At 43.4% G+C, this 16754-nt stretch overlaps 1 protein-coding gene across 1 annotated transcript; it reads left to right on the forward strand.

Annotated features, from left to right (window-relative positions):
- The first annotated feature begins 2650 nt into the window (after positions 1-2650).
- LOC109876279 (ubiquitin-protein ligase E3B) lies at positions 2651-16751 on the forward strand. The gene is made up of 28 exons (XM_020468724.2): positions 2651-2926; positions 3376-3530; positions 3763-3932; positions 4028-4139; positions 4372-4431; positions 4521-4625; positions 4730-4826; positions 4950-5035; positions 5330-5412; positions 5703-5808; positions 5993-6113; positions 6520-6697; positions 6897-7060; positions 7278-7445; positions 7531-7702; positions 7911-8029; positions 8185-8299; positions 8644-8743; positions 8851-8970; positions 9153-9329; positions 9453-9563; positions 9774-9911; positions 10251-10316; positions 10402-10460; positions 12310-12492; positions 12754-12865; positions 13002-13094; positions 13558-16751. The coding sequence occupies exons 3-28, from the start codon at positions 3772-3774 to the stop codon at positions 13747-13749; spliced, it is 3198 nt and encodes a 1065-aa protein (XP_020324313.1). The 5' UTR covers positions 2651-2926; positions 3376-3530; positions 3763-3771; the 3' UTR covers positions 13750-16751.
- Positions 16752-16754: the final 3 nt, after the last annotated feature.

The following is a 16754-nucleotide window of genomic DNA, read 5'->3' on the forward strand; positions in this document are numbered from 1 at the left end:
TTCAATACTAAATTAGTTGACAGAATTGGTTAAAATGGTGCAATGGCCCATTTTGCTTATTTTCTCTAAAGTTTATAAAATGTATTATTCTTAATACACTGAAACACTTCTTCAACACAAAGTAGAATATTTACCAGGTCATTTGTCATGTTCGAGAGGATCAAAACCGTAATCTATCATGGTAAATTCAAATCAAATTGTTTTTGTCACATGCGCCGAATACAACAACCTTACAGTGAAATGCTTACTTACAAACCCTTAACCAACAATGCAGTTGTAAGAAAAATAAATGTTAAGTAAAAAATAGATAACTAAAAATAAGAAATAAAAGTAACAAATAACAGCAGTAAAATAACAGTAGTGAGGCTGTATACAGGGGGTACCAGTACAGAGTCAATCAATGTGCGGGGGCTCTGGTTACGTGTAGGCAGAGTTAAAGTGACTAAGCATTGATAATTAACAGAGTAGCAGCTGCGTAAAATAGGGGGGGGGGGGGGGCCTTTGTCTGACACTGCCTGGTATAGAGGTCCTGTATGGCAGGAAGCTTGGCCCCAGTGATGTACTGGGCCCTACGCACTACCCTCTGTAATGCCTTGCAGTCGGAGGCCGAGCAGTTGCCATACCAGGCAGTGATACAACCAGCCAGGATGCTCTCGATGATGCAGCTGTAGAACTTTTTGAGGACCTGAGGATCCATGCCAAATATTTTCAGTCTCCTGAGGGGGAATAGGCTTTGTCGTGCCCTCTTCGCGACTGTCTTGGTGTGTTTGGACCATGCTATTTTGTTGGTGATGTGGACACCAAAGAACTTGAAGTTCTCAACCTGCTCCACTACAGCCCCGTCGATGAGAATGGGGGCGTGCTCGGTCCTCCTTTTCCTGTAGTGTTACCTACCCTTACCACCTGGGGGCGGCCCGTCAGGAAGTCCAGGATCCAGTTGCAGAGGGAGGTGTTTAGTCCCAGGGTTCTTAGCTTAGTGATGAGCTTTGAGGGAACTATGGTGTTGAATGCTGAGCTGTAGTCAATGAATAACATTCTCACATAGGTGTTCCTTTTGTCCAGGTGGGAACAGGCAGTGTGGAGTGCAATAGAGATTGCATCATCTGTGGATCTGTTGGGGTGGTATGCAAATTGGAGTGGGTCTAGGGTTTCTGGGATAATGGTGTTATTAGCCATGACCAGCCTTTTAAAGCACTTCATGGCTACAGACGTGAGTGCTACGGGTCGGTAATCATTTAGGCAGGTTACCTTAGTGTTCTTGGGCACAGGGACTATGGAGGTCTGCTTGAAACATGTTGGTGTTACAATGTCAGTGAAGACACTTTCCAGTTGGTCAGAGCATTCTCGGAGTACACGTCCTGGTAATCCGTCTGGCACTGTGGCCTTGTGAGTGCTGAACTGTTTAAAGGTCTTACTCACATCTGCTAGGGAGAACGTGATCACACAGTCATCCGGAACAGCTGATTCTCTCATGCATGTTTCAGTGTTACTTGCTTTGAAGCGAGCATAGAAGTAATTTAGCTCGTCTGGTAGGCTTGTGTCACTGGGCAGCTCGCGGCTATGCTTCCCTTTGTAGTCTGTAATAGTTTGCAAGCCCTGCCACATCCGACGAGTGTCGGAGCCGTTGTAGTAATATTTTATCTTAGTCCTGTATTGACGCTTTGCCTGTTTGATGGTTTGTTGGAGGGCATAGCAGGATTTCTTATAAGCTTCCAGGTTAGAGTCCCGCTCCTTGAAAGCGGCAGCTCTACCCTTTAGATCAGTGCGGATATTGCAAGTAATCCATGGCTTCTGGTTGGAGTATGTAAATTGTGACCGACTGACTAGTTATGAGTAGTTATTTTTACAGATACCCATTACAGATACCTCACACAACCAACATCAGATAATATTTAATCATTTATATGGTAATGGCTATAATGTAAAATACAGAATCCCACACTGCAATGTCGAACAAGTTAATTCTTTATAGGGCGTTAAACCAGAAAAGAGCATGTTGGACAGTCAACGGCCCAATCCCAAATGAACCCCTGGACCCTATGCACTTGTGGAGAGCTGAAAGTTTTTTTTTGGTATTTTATTTAGTTGTATTTAACCTTTATTTAACTAGGCAAGTCAGTTAAGAACACATTCTTATTTACATTGATGGCCTACCAAAAGGTCTCCTGCTGGAACGGGGGCTGGGATTTAAAAATAAATAATATATAAATATAGGACAAAACACACATCACGGCATGGGAGACAACACTACATTAAGCGAGACCTAAGATAGCAAGGCAGCATAGTCTATCAGAGGGCAAGGTTGAGGTATTACCATATTGGGTGCACCTGTCAAATCTCAGATCGCCACAAGTGGGTGTAGGGATCCATTTGGAATTGGGCCATACCAATGTGATTGGCAGTGTTCAAGAGCATCAAACCGTGATTTATCAGGGGTTACTGCGACAGACTGACTGATCTTAAATAACGAGTCAGTATTATTTGTAGATGCAAGGTGATTTGTAGATCAGTCAGTCGCCAGTCTCCTGCATTGTCGGCTGTAACAGCGAACAAGCCCATTTCTAACTATCTGTGGATACGTCATTAATTAGCTTCCACCCCGGAAATGGGTAACCAATAATAGCTCCCCCATTTTCTTTAGATTTAAATTAATATCCATAGTTCTATGAATTGGATCAAAGCTTCAATTGAATAGATCCAGTTTAGACAAAATAATAATTCTAACAAACATAATTTGTGTACATACAGTGTATCAATATGAAAAAGATCATATAAATTCTTTACTCAGAAAAATACATCCCACTTGGAATGTTTTCAGTGCGAAAGTGCAAGGATTAATGGCTGCAATCACGGATCTCTTGTTATTGTTTACATTTTGAAACAGCCGAAGGCCTCTACTTTATGGGGGTGTCATTGACAGTGAACGGTAAGTTCTTGTTGGGTAATGTTTTACCTAGCTTTTCATGTTCGTAAAATGCGTTGACAAGTAACTAAGTCAATTGGTGGTGACGAAGTAGCTAGCTAACGTTAGCCTGCTATGCTAATCAGTGGCTAGCTAACGTAAACCATAATACAGTAGATTGTTGGCTACAACAAGCTAGCGAGTTATTTTGTCGGGTCTTGTAGTTATCTAGCTAGTATAGCTAACTGTTACTCTTGACTTGTACCACAATGTTAGTTTGTCATGGATTAAAATGTTGTTTATGTTGTTAGCTTGCTTGCTTTCTACTGTAACTAAATTAGGAACGTGTCATCGTTTGAGACCAGACAGACCATCCACAATTTGGCTAACGTTGGCTAGCTAGCTTAAATGGTCTCAAAGTTGTAATGATGGGTTAACTCGTTGCATATGTTCTTTATGTGTTATTTTCATAGATGACAAATTGATCCGCTTTTGCTGGGCTAACCAATGCGCAGCTATAGCTCTCGAAGGGTTTCTGGAAACTTGGATCTCGAGGATGTTCAAATGACTGCAGAAACATAGCGCATAGTTGCAAAGGTCAAGCCAAGATCACCAGAGAAAAACACAGGTATGCACACCATGTCCTGTTTTTGTGCGATTGTTTTCTGTGTGTGATGTCATTACCTTCATTTGAATGTATTCTTATTCTATTGCAGTGTGCGGCTAGATCAAAGTCATGTTATTGTTTTCCCCCCTTCCCATTTACCCACAGAGAATACCGATAAGTGAATTTGTCCTTGAATATTTATAACTATTGTGTTTCTGCAGAAACTAAATCTGTCAATTTTGCCTGACCTTAGGGGTGCACAATGTTTAGTGCAACTCAGAGTTCCAAGTCTGAGTTCCTGGACAAAGCCAGGCAGGCACGTGAGGAGAGGAAGGGGTACAAAGAGAGGGAGAGAGCAGCCACTCTGATTCAAGCGCTGGTCAGGAGATTCCTCTGTCGCTGCAAACTCCAGAAGCAAATAAGGTTAGCTTTTACAAGCAATACTTGCCATTATGCTTTAGGAGGACATATCATCTTTCTTGAGACTCAATGTGTGAATTCTCTCTCTTTCTGACCAGGAAAGAGGTTGATGACTTCTTTCAAGATGTCGGAACAACAAAAAGAAATGCACTATCAATTTTTAAAATTGCTCGGAAGTTGTTATTCATTTTTTGTCAAGAGGATAAGCTGGTGAGTTTCTTTAACCCCTACACTTTACCCTCACTGATAATATATAAAAAATATGTTTTGTACATTGTTAACTGATTTGAATGTTTTAATTGTCTCTTACTGGAGGATGTCTCTTATTTACTTATGAGCTGAAAGACATTTCAATAATTATTTATCACTATAGTACTTGAGATTACTGAAGATTGCTTAGTGTACATTTAACTAATGAACTATGATGTTTTTTTCTGCGCAGAGGTTTGAGAAGCTTTGTCGCTCCATTCTTGGTAGCATGGAGGTTGAAAATGAGCCCAAAGTGAGTATGTTTATTATTGATCATCAGGGATTACAGATTTTTTATGAACCCAGAGTGTGATTGACTCTGATTGTGTTCTTGGTTATCAGGTTTGGTATGTGTCACTGGCCCTTTCCAAAGACCTCACCATCCCATGGATAAAGCAGATCAAAGATGTTCTGTGGGTCTCCTGTAATTTTCTGAAAAAATTAAAGGTAAATATTAATACTTTAGGATAAGTAGGATAATAAACGGTGTATAATTTTAAATATTGAAATGTCAAAATTGTAACTTTACCCCTCCCTTCCTTCTCCTGTAGCCTGACATCCTGCAGGACAATAAGCTGGTGACTTTGTACCTTACCATGCTGGTGACCTTCACAGACACGTCAACCTGGAAGATAGTGAGAGGGAAAGGTCAGTCTCAGGTCAAACCACTGCTGCAGTGCACACACATCCTCTATTATCACAAGTGTCTTGATATTGAAAGAAAAAAAGACAAAGTGGAATCTGACATTTTTTTCCCCTCCTCTGTTCTAGGAGAGGCCCTCAAACCAGCATTGACCCGGATCTGTGAGAACATCATGGGGCATCTCAATCAAAAGGGATTTTATTCAATACTGCAGGTACAGTTACATACGCACATACATCTTCCATCTTTTCCCCAGGCCTTTTAGAACGATTATTATGATGTTAACAGGGTTGGGATCAGTTACATTTAAATTCCAGTCAATTCAGGAAGTACACATTCTAATTCATATTATCTTTAATGCTTTTCAATTAGGAAGAATTAGAATTTTGGCTTACTTTTTGAATTGACTGGAACTGAAATGGAATTGACCCCAACCATGGTTGTTGACGTGTATTGGTTGTTTATGCAATATTAAATGTTGAACTGTCACCTTTGGATTCCCTGGTAGATTCTACTCACCAACGGATTGGCGCGCTCCAGACCCTCTCTTACCAAGGGCACACTCACAGCAGTATTCACGTTGGCATTAAGGTGAGCGGTTGTTGGGAGTGTTCTAATCCCCATTTAACCACAATGGATCAATTGTCTCTGCATCTCTAGAGCCTGGAGCAGATCTATTGCAGTGGATTCCCAGGGTTCAGCTAGCTCATGTTCCCTCTCAGTAACAGGGTTTGTAGTAAGAAAATAATCCTGTGTTTTAGCTTCATGGAGAATTAAGTCCTCTCTTATCATAGTGTATGATCTGCTTGGTTACCGTTTTAGAATGCTCTGAGCCAAAGAAGCTTTGGGAGCCATTAGTGTAACTTGTCTTTATTTTATAGACCTGTCATTGCTGCTCACTTCTCTGACAACCTGCTGAGGTCTCTTCTCATCCACATCATGTCTGTCCCAGCTGTCGTCTCCCACATCAACACCATCACCCCAGAGGTAGACACTCACATGAAGAAATGGCACCCTATTCTCTACCTCGTGCACTGTATGTAGGGAATAGGGTGCTCGAAAGTAGTGCACTACGTAAGGTATAGGGTGCCATTTCAGACACACCCTTTATTGTGTGGACATCATAACTTGTACAATGAGAGAGCCTCTGAGTGTGCGCTTGTCTGTGCAGTGCATGGCCACCATACAGACCCACGACCTGCTGAGGAAGTTCACACTGTTCCTGAGCCGCGAGGAGCAGTGTGTCGACATCTGTGTCTGCCTGGAGGGGAGCCACACACTGTGCTTGCTGGGTACGGTCCTTTACACTGCCTCACATAGCTATTCTACGGCAATAGTTTTTCATTCTCTTGTATATTGCAGGGTTTCCCAAACTCTGTCCTGGGGCCCACCCTGGTGCACGTCCTAGCACTACACAGCTGACTCAAATAATCAAAGCTTCATGATGAGTTGGTTATTTGAATCAGCTGTGCAAGGGGAAAAACAAATCCTGCACCCAGTGGATGGGGGATGGGGACAGGACAGGGCCCATTTTGGGAAACCTGCTATAGGCTACTGTTTGTGTGAGTGTACAAGTTAGAGTTTTTTTGCATGACTCTTTCTTGTTTTTCTCTGTGCCGTGCTGTGGGAAGCATACCTAATCAGCTCTTTGGGGTTGCTGCTCTGTGGGGGCCTCTGTTTCATCCTGTTGTACTGTAGGTAACTTGATTCACCTGGGCTACCTCAACGAGAAAGTCCTGGAGGAGGAGGCCAACCACTTTGTGAAAGACCTGACGGACATGCTGTCCTACTGCCAGAGATACGTGTCCCAGAAGAAATCCAACCTCACTCACTGGCACCCGGTCTTAGGCTGGTTTTCCCAAACTGTAGACTACGGGTCAGTGGGACATCCTCAGAACCCAGATATGTTTCTGCTCTCTTGTTGACTCTTATTGTCATGCCAAACTCATGACAATGACCATAGGAGCAAAATGGCACAAAAAGATATGGGACCGGGCTATGAAATGGGATCTCAATCATTGAATGTCATGGATTTAAAGTGGATCTTAACTCCCTCACCCTGTCCTTCTCTCCAGTCTGAATGAGTCTATGCCACTGGTCACCAAGCAGCTGCAGTACCTGTGGGGCATGCCTGTGATCCGGACTCTCTTCAGTGACGTGCTCAGCAAAAAGCTTGAGACCCAAGAGCCCACACCTCCACCACAGCCTACCACGTCGCAGAACAACCTGCCAGTCAAGAGTAAGTTGAATTTGGTTTGTTTGTTTTCCTCCCAGGCACTTAATCAATCAATTTCAAGGGTTAATTATTTAGACACTTGTCAGTTTTTTTTTTCCCCACTTACCTGGGTTTTTGTCAATCAACACTGTATTAAAGGTTGTGTTTTAAAACAATGAACTAAACCTTATCAATGAAGTAACTCTGAGTGGTTTCTGATTGACATGTGGGTTTCTCTTAGGCCTCTTTAAGCGGGCGTTTCAGAAGTCTGCCTCGGTGCGCAACATCTTGAAGCCGGTCGGCGGGAGACGAGTGGACTCCGCTGAGGTGCAGAAGGTGTGCAGTATCTGTGTGCTGTACCAGACAGCCCTCACCACGCTCACTCAGATACGACTGCAAATCCTCACTGGTGAGTCCCTGCGATTTGACACACACACACACACACACACACAACATATGTTCTCTCATGTTTTCTCCGGCGGTGTCGCCCTCAGGCCTAACCTACCTGGATGACCTTCTGCCTAAGCTGTGGGCCTTCATCTGCGAGCTAGGCCCCCAGGGAGGCCTCAAGCTGTTCATGGAGTGCCTGAACAACGACACAGAGGAGTCTAAGCAGCTGCTGGCCATGCTCATGCTGTTCTGTGACTGCTCCAGACACCTCATCACGTGAGCTCCATGAATTGCTACTATATAACAGACACGTGATAGACACGTCCAGTATGGGAGGGTTTCCCACCTATAGATTACATCTAGTCCTGGACTAAGAAGCACTTTCAATACTAATCTGTGTCTGGAAAACTGTCCATAAATGCAGTATCCCAGACCCACTGGATGTCTGTTGTTACTGACATGTTATACTGTATGTTTTCCACAGGATCCTGGATGACATCGAGGTTTACGAGGAGCAGATCTCATTTAAGACAGAAGAGCTTGTCACCATCTCCTCGTTTCTCAACACATTTGTGTACAAGATGGTCTGGGACGGCATTTTAGGTGAGTCGCCTCTTACCCCTGTTGAACTCTTGTCAAACTCAAAGGTCAAGCTGATTGACAGTGACAGAATTGCCAATCCCTGGTTCCGGCACCATGAGAAATAGTTTGGGGATAGGGTTAGTGAGTGGGTGTATTCATTTAGTGTGTTGTGACAGAGAATGCCAAGGGGGAGAAGCTGGACCTGTTCCACAGTGTTCACGGCTGGCTGATGGTGCTCTATGAGCGGGACTGCAGGAGGAGGTTCTCTCCTGATGATAACTGGCTGCGCAAGTAAGTGCCCCTCTGGAAACATACTGATCCTAATCCCCAATACTTCCCATGTTTGTTATTCTGCACTTCCCAAATCCTTATAAGGTGATCCTTGTGATCAGTAGCAGTCAAATACTCTCAAAGCTTGAGGTATGCTTGATGAAGCTTGCCCACCATAATGGAACCAATGGAATGTTAGTGCCAAAAGTGCCAACTTTGTCCACCCTGTACACCGGGGAAATATTGGGTCCATCTCAAGTATTTGACTTATGTATTTGTTCCAGGTGTGATCTGTAGGAGACAATTGTGATGTTGGAAAAAGGCACACACACACACACACACACTCTTTCAACCCTTATGTCCAGGGATCTGAAGCCGAGCCTTTTGTTCCAAGAGCTGGAGAAGGGCAAGAGGAGAGCTCAGCTGTTACTGCAGTACATACCACACGTCATTCCCCACAAAAACGTGAGTCTGCACAGAAAGAATATTGTCCCTCTGGGGCATCTGTAGTTTCACTGTACCATGTACATGGTGTCTCACCCCCATTCGTAATCCTGTCCTACCCACTTTAGAGGGTCCTGCTGTTCCGGAACATTATTACCAAGGAGAAGGAAACCTTAGGATTGGTGGAAACAAGCTCCGCGTCTCCGCATGTCACCCATATCACCATTCGCCGCTCACGGATGTTAGAGGTATGTAATTGATGTATCGATCTGTTGCATGTTTTCCCCCACACTGGAATACCACTTAGGATGAATTCTGTATTCAAGTGTACAGATTGAGACAGTCTAGTTGTCAAATACAGTCAGGTATGGTGGCTGTGACTTCAGCCCAAACTGATCACCCAAACTCTTTGTGCCTGAACACTCTTCAGGATGGTTATGACCAACTCCGCCGGTTGCCTGTCAACTCCATCAAAGGCGTGATCCGTGTGAAGTTTGTCAACGACCTGGGTGTGGACGAGGCAGGAATCGACCAGGACGGCGTCTTCAAGGAGTTCCTGGAAGAGATCATCAAGAAAGTCTTCAACCCAGCACTCAACCTCTTTAAGGTTTGCGCTCCAGACCTCGTTTCAAATACTTTTGGAATAATTTTGAAAGATTCACTCTCACAAGGTGCTTTTAGCCATTTTCTGTCAACCATGCTGCTGATGATGATGTATTTTCCCCCATAGACCACCAGTGGCAACGAGAGGTTGTACCCCTCCCCTACATCCTACATCCACGAGAACCACCTGCAGCTTTTTGAGTTCGTGGGGAAGATGCTTGGCAAAGCAATGTATGAGGTGTGTCTGCACTCACAGAGGATGTTAGTCATGTGAAATTGCCATATATTTACAAGAATGACTCCTTTTAAAGCCACAAGCCCTGCCCACCACTTTCCCCCCTATAAAACTGAGGGATGGGTCTGGAGAAATGTAACGACGGTTCATAGCTGGAGCTATGGATGCAATGCCTGATAGTCCATGAGATCAACGTGTATGTGTGTTTTTCAGGGCATCGTGGTGGACGTACCCTTCGCCTCCTTCTTCCTCAGCCAGGTCATGGGTCACCACCACAGCACCTTCTACAGCTCCATCGACGAGCTTCCCTCCCTGGACTCGGAGTTCTACAAGAACCTCACCTCCATCAAGGTCAGAAAGATCCCCCGCCACAACTATCATAGTCCTACATTCCCTGGTATTGTGTGTATTACAGCATAAACCGTGTTTATTACGAAAACGTTGGGGGGGGAAATTGCAACTGAAAATGAGTGTTTCTGATTGGATAAGTCCAGGTGGTCCCTCCCTGTTTCAGTCTGTTTTCTCCCGCTTGTTGCCTGTTGAACACGACCCTGGTTTATGGTTATAATTGCGCTCTTTTGATTTGAGATGTTTGTTTTACTTTGTCGCTACTTTTTGTGATCAATTTTACTTCAAGTTGTGGAAGTTGACTCCAAATAGGTGGTTGATCTTGGTTTTGTCCTTTTCCAGCGCTATGACGGGGATGTTGGTGATTTGGGTCTGACACTATCGTATGACGAGGACGTTATGGGACAGGTAGAAACTATATATTTTTTTCTCAATGCAGGAATACAGAACTGCTCTTTTAATCTCTTAATACTCTCTTCATGTTTCCTGGCAGCTGGTCTGTCACGAGCTGATTCCTGGAGGAAAGACGATGCAAGTCACCAACGAAAACAAGTGAGCAAGATGCAGATCCACTATCTAGTGGTTCTCAATAAAAACATATTGTATTAGACAAACAATGGTGTGAACATCAAGTGGAATTAACAACTAACATCTGTAAGTTTGGTTCTACAGTACATCAGTGGTTCTCAAACCTCTCCTCTGGGACCCCTGGATGTTTCACAATTTCATTGTAGCTCTGAACCAGCTCACCTGATTCACCTAGTCAAGGGTTTGATGATTAGTTGACAAGTTGAATCCGGTGTGATAGCTGTGGAATAGATCAAATACATGGAATCGGTGGGGGTTTGAGAACCACTGATGTAGAACCAAACTTACAGATGTTAGTTATTAATTCCACTTGATGTTCACACCATTGTTTGTCTAATACAATATGTATTTATTGTCCCCCCCCCCCCCCCCCCCCCCCAGACACTTGTGGAGATCTAAAAGGATCTGATAGGTATAAGCAATAAGGTGAATGTCCTACCAGGCCAGGGCATAGTAGATGTACATGCATTGCTTACTATACCTGTCAAATCCATTCATATCTTCACTGTTTCTTTATTATTACTTTTTATTTTAGTCTACTTGGTAAATGTTTTCTCTACTCTTATTGAACTGCACTGTTGGTTAAGAGCTTGTAAGTAAGCATTTCATGGTAAAGTCTACACTTGTTGTATTCAGCGTTTGTGACCAATAGTTTGAGTTGATTTCACAAGTGCCCAGGAGGGAAGGGCTAGGGGGTTGTTTCTAGACAGGCCCATGGTCAAAGACCGGTACAGTATGAAGATGGGAAACTGCTTCTGCAATAGAAATCCTGATTACGCTTGTAGGTGATGCCATGGCGACGTTGGCTAGCTAAGCTCATGCATAGAAACACGTCATCGGGTCTAACAGTCCTCTCTCACTGAACTGCGCAATGTGCAGGTCGTCAAATCAAAGGCACTCCTTTGCTATAAAGTTGTTTTTGACAAATAAAAACATGTCAGTTTGTCACTTTCACAAGGTTGGAGTAATAACATGTTCAGCTACTTAAGACATCGGCTCAAATCTAGGTTGTGCCTTTAGAGTTTCAGAAAATGAACAACCAAGGAAGAACTTTTCCCTTTTCTTATTGACTTCTTAAACCCTGGTCTGCTTCATAAGCGTTCCCGGAAGTCTTGAGATCAAATCAAATGGTTAGCAGATGTTATTGCGAGTGTAGTGAAATGCTTGTGCTTCTAGTTCCGACAGTGCAGCAATATCTAACAAGTAATTTAACAATTCCACAACAACCACCTAATACCCACAAATGTAAGTAAAGGAATGGAATAAGAATATATAAATATATGGATAAGCAATGACAGAGTGGCAAATGCAAGATGCAATGGATGGTATAAAATACAGTACATACGAGATGAGTAATGGAAGATATGTAAATATTATTAAAGTGACTAGTGATCCATTTATTAAAGTGGCCAATGATTTCAAGTCTGTATGTAGGCAGCAGCCACTCTGTGCTAGTGATGGCTGTTTAACAGTCTGATGGCCTTGAGATAGAAGCTGTTTTTCAGTCTCTCTGTCCCAGCTTTGATGCACCTGTACTGACCTCGCCTTCTGGATGTTAGCGGGGTGAACAGGCAGTGGCTTGGGTGGTTGTTATCTTTGATGATCTTTTTGGCATCAGGTGCTGTAGGTGTCCTGGAGGGCAGGTAGTTTGCCCCCAATGATGTGTTGTGCAGACTGCACTACCTTCTGGAGAGCCCTGCGGTTGTGGGTGGTGCAGTTACCGTACCAGGCGGCGATACAAGCCCGACAGGAAACTCTGCCATGGAGTTCTGAGTCTGACGTAACTTCACCTTTGACCTTCTCTGTGCTGCAGGATCAGCTACATCCACCTGATGGCGCACTTCCGCATGCACACGCAGATCAAGGAGCAGACGGCAGCTTTTATCCGAGGATACCGCAGCATCATCAACCCTGAGTGGCTGCACATGTTCTCCACCCCAGAGGTCCAACGCCTCGTCTCCGGGGACAACGCCGAAATTGACCTGGACGACCTCAAGTGCGTAACCTTCAACCCCTTTCACCCCGACCAGCCCCTCCACATGTCATTACTGTTGTCACTCGACAGCTCTTCAACGTGCCAATTGTCAAACATTTTAGGGAAATCCTGAAATCCACGGTGTTCAAATGGTGTGAATCTCCCATTTGATTGTTTCGCTGACAATGAGCTGCCCTTGTAAGAAGGTGATGAAGCCAAGGTTAAGGTGCTTGCTGACATGGTCTCTCTCTGCCTGTCTCTCTGTCTCTCTCCTGTTGTCAGGAAACACACAGTTTACTATGGAGGTTTCCACAGCAGCCATCGGGTCATCATCTGGCTGTGGGACATCCTGTCCAGTGACTTCTCCTCTGAGGAAAGAGCCATGTTCCTCAAGGTAATAACCAGCCCCAAATGATACAAAAATGCTATTTTACCATTCATTCATTTAGCTGCATTAAATCGACTTGCGGGGCGCCAGTTTGAGACTTGTAACTGTTATGTGATCATCCATTGTTGTTCTTGGTTTACAGTTTGTCACCAGTTGTTCAAGACCCCCCCTCCTAGGTTTTGCCTACCTCAAGCCCCCTTTCTCCATCCGCTGTGTGGAGGTGTCTGACGATCAGGTGAGAACACTAATCAGTCAGATGTTTATACATAGAGCTCAGTGATATGGAAAAAAATCCATACCATGATAATGTATAGCCTGATTTGATACGATAAATTAAACTATACGTTTATAACAATGTGCACCACAGTTTAACATTTTAAAAAGTTATAGCCATCAATTGTCCCATTAACAATAACCCATATTAGCGAACTTATTTCATTTCAAACTTTACATTTCTGTAATGACACTAATCGTGATGAACGATATCCGCAAAATGCCTGCTATAAGTGATCAGTATGGTCTGTGTCGATCATTTTTGGTTTATCGTCCCAGCTCTACGACAGCACACAGGCACCAGCACCCCTGCTACTCTCCATTGAACTTTGACCTTTTTGTTGAAAAATAAAATAGCTTTGAGAAGTCAGTCCCTTGGGACTACTGTGTGTTTATGTCTGCTCTTGTTGCCTGTCTCTCTCTAGGACACTGGGGACACCCTAGGCAGCGTCCTCCGGGGTTTCTTCACCATCCGGAAGAAGGAACCAGGTGGTCGCCTCCCCACCTCGTCCACCTGCTTCAACCTGCTCAAGCTGCCTAACTACAGCAAGAAGAGCATCCTGCGTGACAAGCTCCGCTACGCCATCAGTATGAACACAGGTTTTGAGCTCTCATAAAATAAACTCCCCCCTGCTCGTGGCCTGCTGACAGCAAAACAAATGGGAGAACGACTGAAGAGCGTCCTCCTTACCCAGGCTAGAGGCGGGAGTCCGTTAAGTCAGTGGAGCTTTACCAAAGCGGAAGGCAAAACACATAAGATCCCCCCCCCCCCCCCCCCTTTATCGCAGCCTTGGAAACCAGAAGAGCTCCACCCTCTCTTATCCCAATCAGTCTGGATTCTGGAAGATACCCACCCCAAGGGCTCTCAAGCCCATTTGCTGCCTGTGTAACCACGGTAACCTATTTTCTGACCAGTTGTAGTCTTCGACTACGTTAGATCTTTTTTCTTCAAATAGACAAGTAGCTAAAGAAACAAGTGCTGTGGGAGCAACACATTTGGAACAGTTACTTTCTGCTCTCTCAACTTTAACCCCATGCTAATAATCGTAACAAGGAGAAGAATGTGTTACCTAACACATTGCCAAACTAAAATGGCTCCATGTCTTACCATTTCTTCTCAGGCTTAATAGAACGATACTTGGATCTAGCACTCCCACGTCAAATGAACTGGAAAGCAATATAGATGCAATGCAAGCCATTAGACACGTAATAGACTTCTCACTGGAGCAAAACCATAGAACAAAGTTTCCTATCTATTGGAATACAATGTTATCCATGCAACTTTCAGCTGTCATTCGATGAGTCTTAATAGCCTTGTTGAACATGACGAAAGCACCATTTTATAAAGAGACGACAAATCACTGCCTCATGTTCAACAACAAGTTCTAACCACGGAGAGGTGGTCACCTGTTGACACCTGTGTCATATTTATATTGGCTCTCATGGATTAATTAAGGAATTAAATCCTGACGATCTGTCTCTTTCTCTCCCCATATACACACACTACAGTCAGTCACCTGACAAAAGCATTAGACCTTGTATCTCTGTTCTCTAATGTATTGAAATTAGAACTCATGTTACACCGCAATGCATTTGTAACCCAAAGTGATGCCTGTCTGTCATGTCAATACTTTCACTGATCATGCGGTTGTTTGATACAGACAAATGATGTCCCATTATCTTATGTCGTGGTTCCGGAGTCTTTTTTGTTTGCTTTTGATAATTAATTAGTGGCTCTTGAATGTTTTTTATGATTTGCTGTGAAATATCTGGGTCCTATAACTACAGCAGACAACTGTTGTTTTTTCCGCATTGCATGTCGCTGATTGTGACCTTCCCAAACAAATTTGTTACAGTGAAGTCAATCATGAATGTTTCTCTATTCACTAGGATTTCACTGAATAATTCTCACTACAGCTCTGAAAAATGCTGAGTGCCTCATGTCCTCACCTCATATGTCTAAGTGTGGCGTTTGATCGCGTTTGTGACTGACCATGTCTCTTCGAAATGGAATCAAGCCATAAACACACAGGACAAGGTATTTATAAGGACTTGAGCCTGCTTAGAGACAATTCAAATTCAACGCTCCCTCTACCGTGTCCGCCACTGAACGAACCAACCAACCAAACCAGGAAAGTTTGGTGTCATTTGTCACTGGCTGTGCATGCCAACCCTGTAAGGATGCTCCCTTGTCTGAAGACCTTACAGCCACATGGAAAGGGGTTACACAGGGAGCAAACTATACTACAACATGATGTCATGGGTTGGTTGATCACCTGAATCTGAAAGCATTTCTTTTGTATCCATCTACCCTCCTTCAGACCCTCTCTTGCACAGAAAACCCTGCAAAATACCATGCAAAATGTTGCATTAACAGGGTCAGTAAATTTTTATTTATGTTGGGCAGTTGTTAGTAACTTGGTGGTGGGAGACAAGGCAGTTTAGGGTCTTAAATGGAAATGAAAGATAAACAGGTTGATAAAAAGCAATAGCCTGTTTGTTGATTCTGTATTTTATGCAGAACTTTTTCCTGGGGGGGTGTACGTGTGCACTGCGTGGTTGTGGTCAGCCATAGATGCGGCTCTGGTTGTGGTCAGACAGAGATCCGGCTCTGGTTGTGGTCAGCCATTGATGCGGCTCTGGTTGTGGTCAGCCAGAGATGCGGCTCTGGTTGTGATAATTTCTAGTTGAAGGCGTAATGCACCGCAACACCTCATGGCATTAATCACTAGCTAACAGAAAACACCTTTCTGATGATGTTATGGGGATTATATGGGCCATTAAACAAGGTTCTGTATGGTTTTATATTGCTTCGCTATCTTATATTGACCAATGAACCGAAATCTGTGATCTATTTGTTTGTGTATAGTAATATTAGAGGGGTACAACCTACATGTACAGGCATTTCCCCCAGTTATGAATGCCATCAATTTCATTGACAAATTTAAATAACTATTAGAGACTATAGTATGGGAAGATCTTACCTCAATTTTGTCTGTTGTGACTGCGATATATTTAATTCCCAAGAGCCTCTGACTGTGGCCTCTCTGACAAGTCAGTGGTCAATGTCCTCAGTGGTGTCTGACTAAATGTTACCCATAAATTCTTTCAATCAATTGTTTCAACAGCCTGATGCGGATTAGAAATGAGAGCTGTAGTGAGACAAATGTTCAGTGTCCAAGAGAGAATGGAAGATATCACACACACTCTGTCTGTTGTGTTTGATGAGGTCATTCCTCACTTTTAAATGATGTCATGAGATCTTGCTATCTTTTTATTAGAAGAAAAGGAAATCCAGGAAATGTGCAACATACTCCTATGAAAGTACTGTCCTCTCCCTCCTTTTTAAGTGTTTTTGAAACTGGTTGCACTATGTGAAATACAGGTTGTTGAAAAGGTTATTTCAATGTAAAACATGTCTGTGTAAGATATTTCTGCTGTAAAACATTAACAATTGTTGAGTCATGTTAACCATATTTATTCTAAACTTTACTTAACTAAAGTGTGTCTTTCTTCAGGAATCAAGCCATGCTTTTCTTCAGGAGAGGTTGTATAGTGCAGAGAGGTATTTATATATTAAATAATGAAATAGCAGCTGTGTAGAACAGGTTATGTCATGGAT

Source organism: Oncorhynchus kisutch, linkage group LG3, assembly GCF_002021735.2.
Source record: "Oncorhynchus kisutch isolate 150728-3 linkage group LG3, Okis_V2, whole genome shotgun sequence".
NCBI classification, from domain to species: Eukaryota; Metazoa; Chordata; class Actinopteri; order Salmoniformes; family Salmonidae; genus Oncorhynchus; species Oncorhynchus kisutch.

Coding starts and splice junctions, on each gene's coding strand:
- LOC109876279 (XM_020468724.2), top strand. CDS start 3,772: ATGTTTAGTGCAACTCAGAGTTCCAAGTCTGAGTTCCTGGACAAAGCC. Junction 4,140..4,371: donor TTTGTCAAGAGGATAAGCTG/GTGAGTTTCTTT, acceptor TTTTCTGCGCAG/AGGTTTGAGAAGCTTTGTCG. Junction 6,698..6,896: donor TCCCAAACTGTAGACTACGG/GTCAGTGGGACA, acceptor CCTTCTCTCCAG/TCTGAATGAGTCTATGCCAC.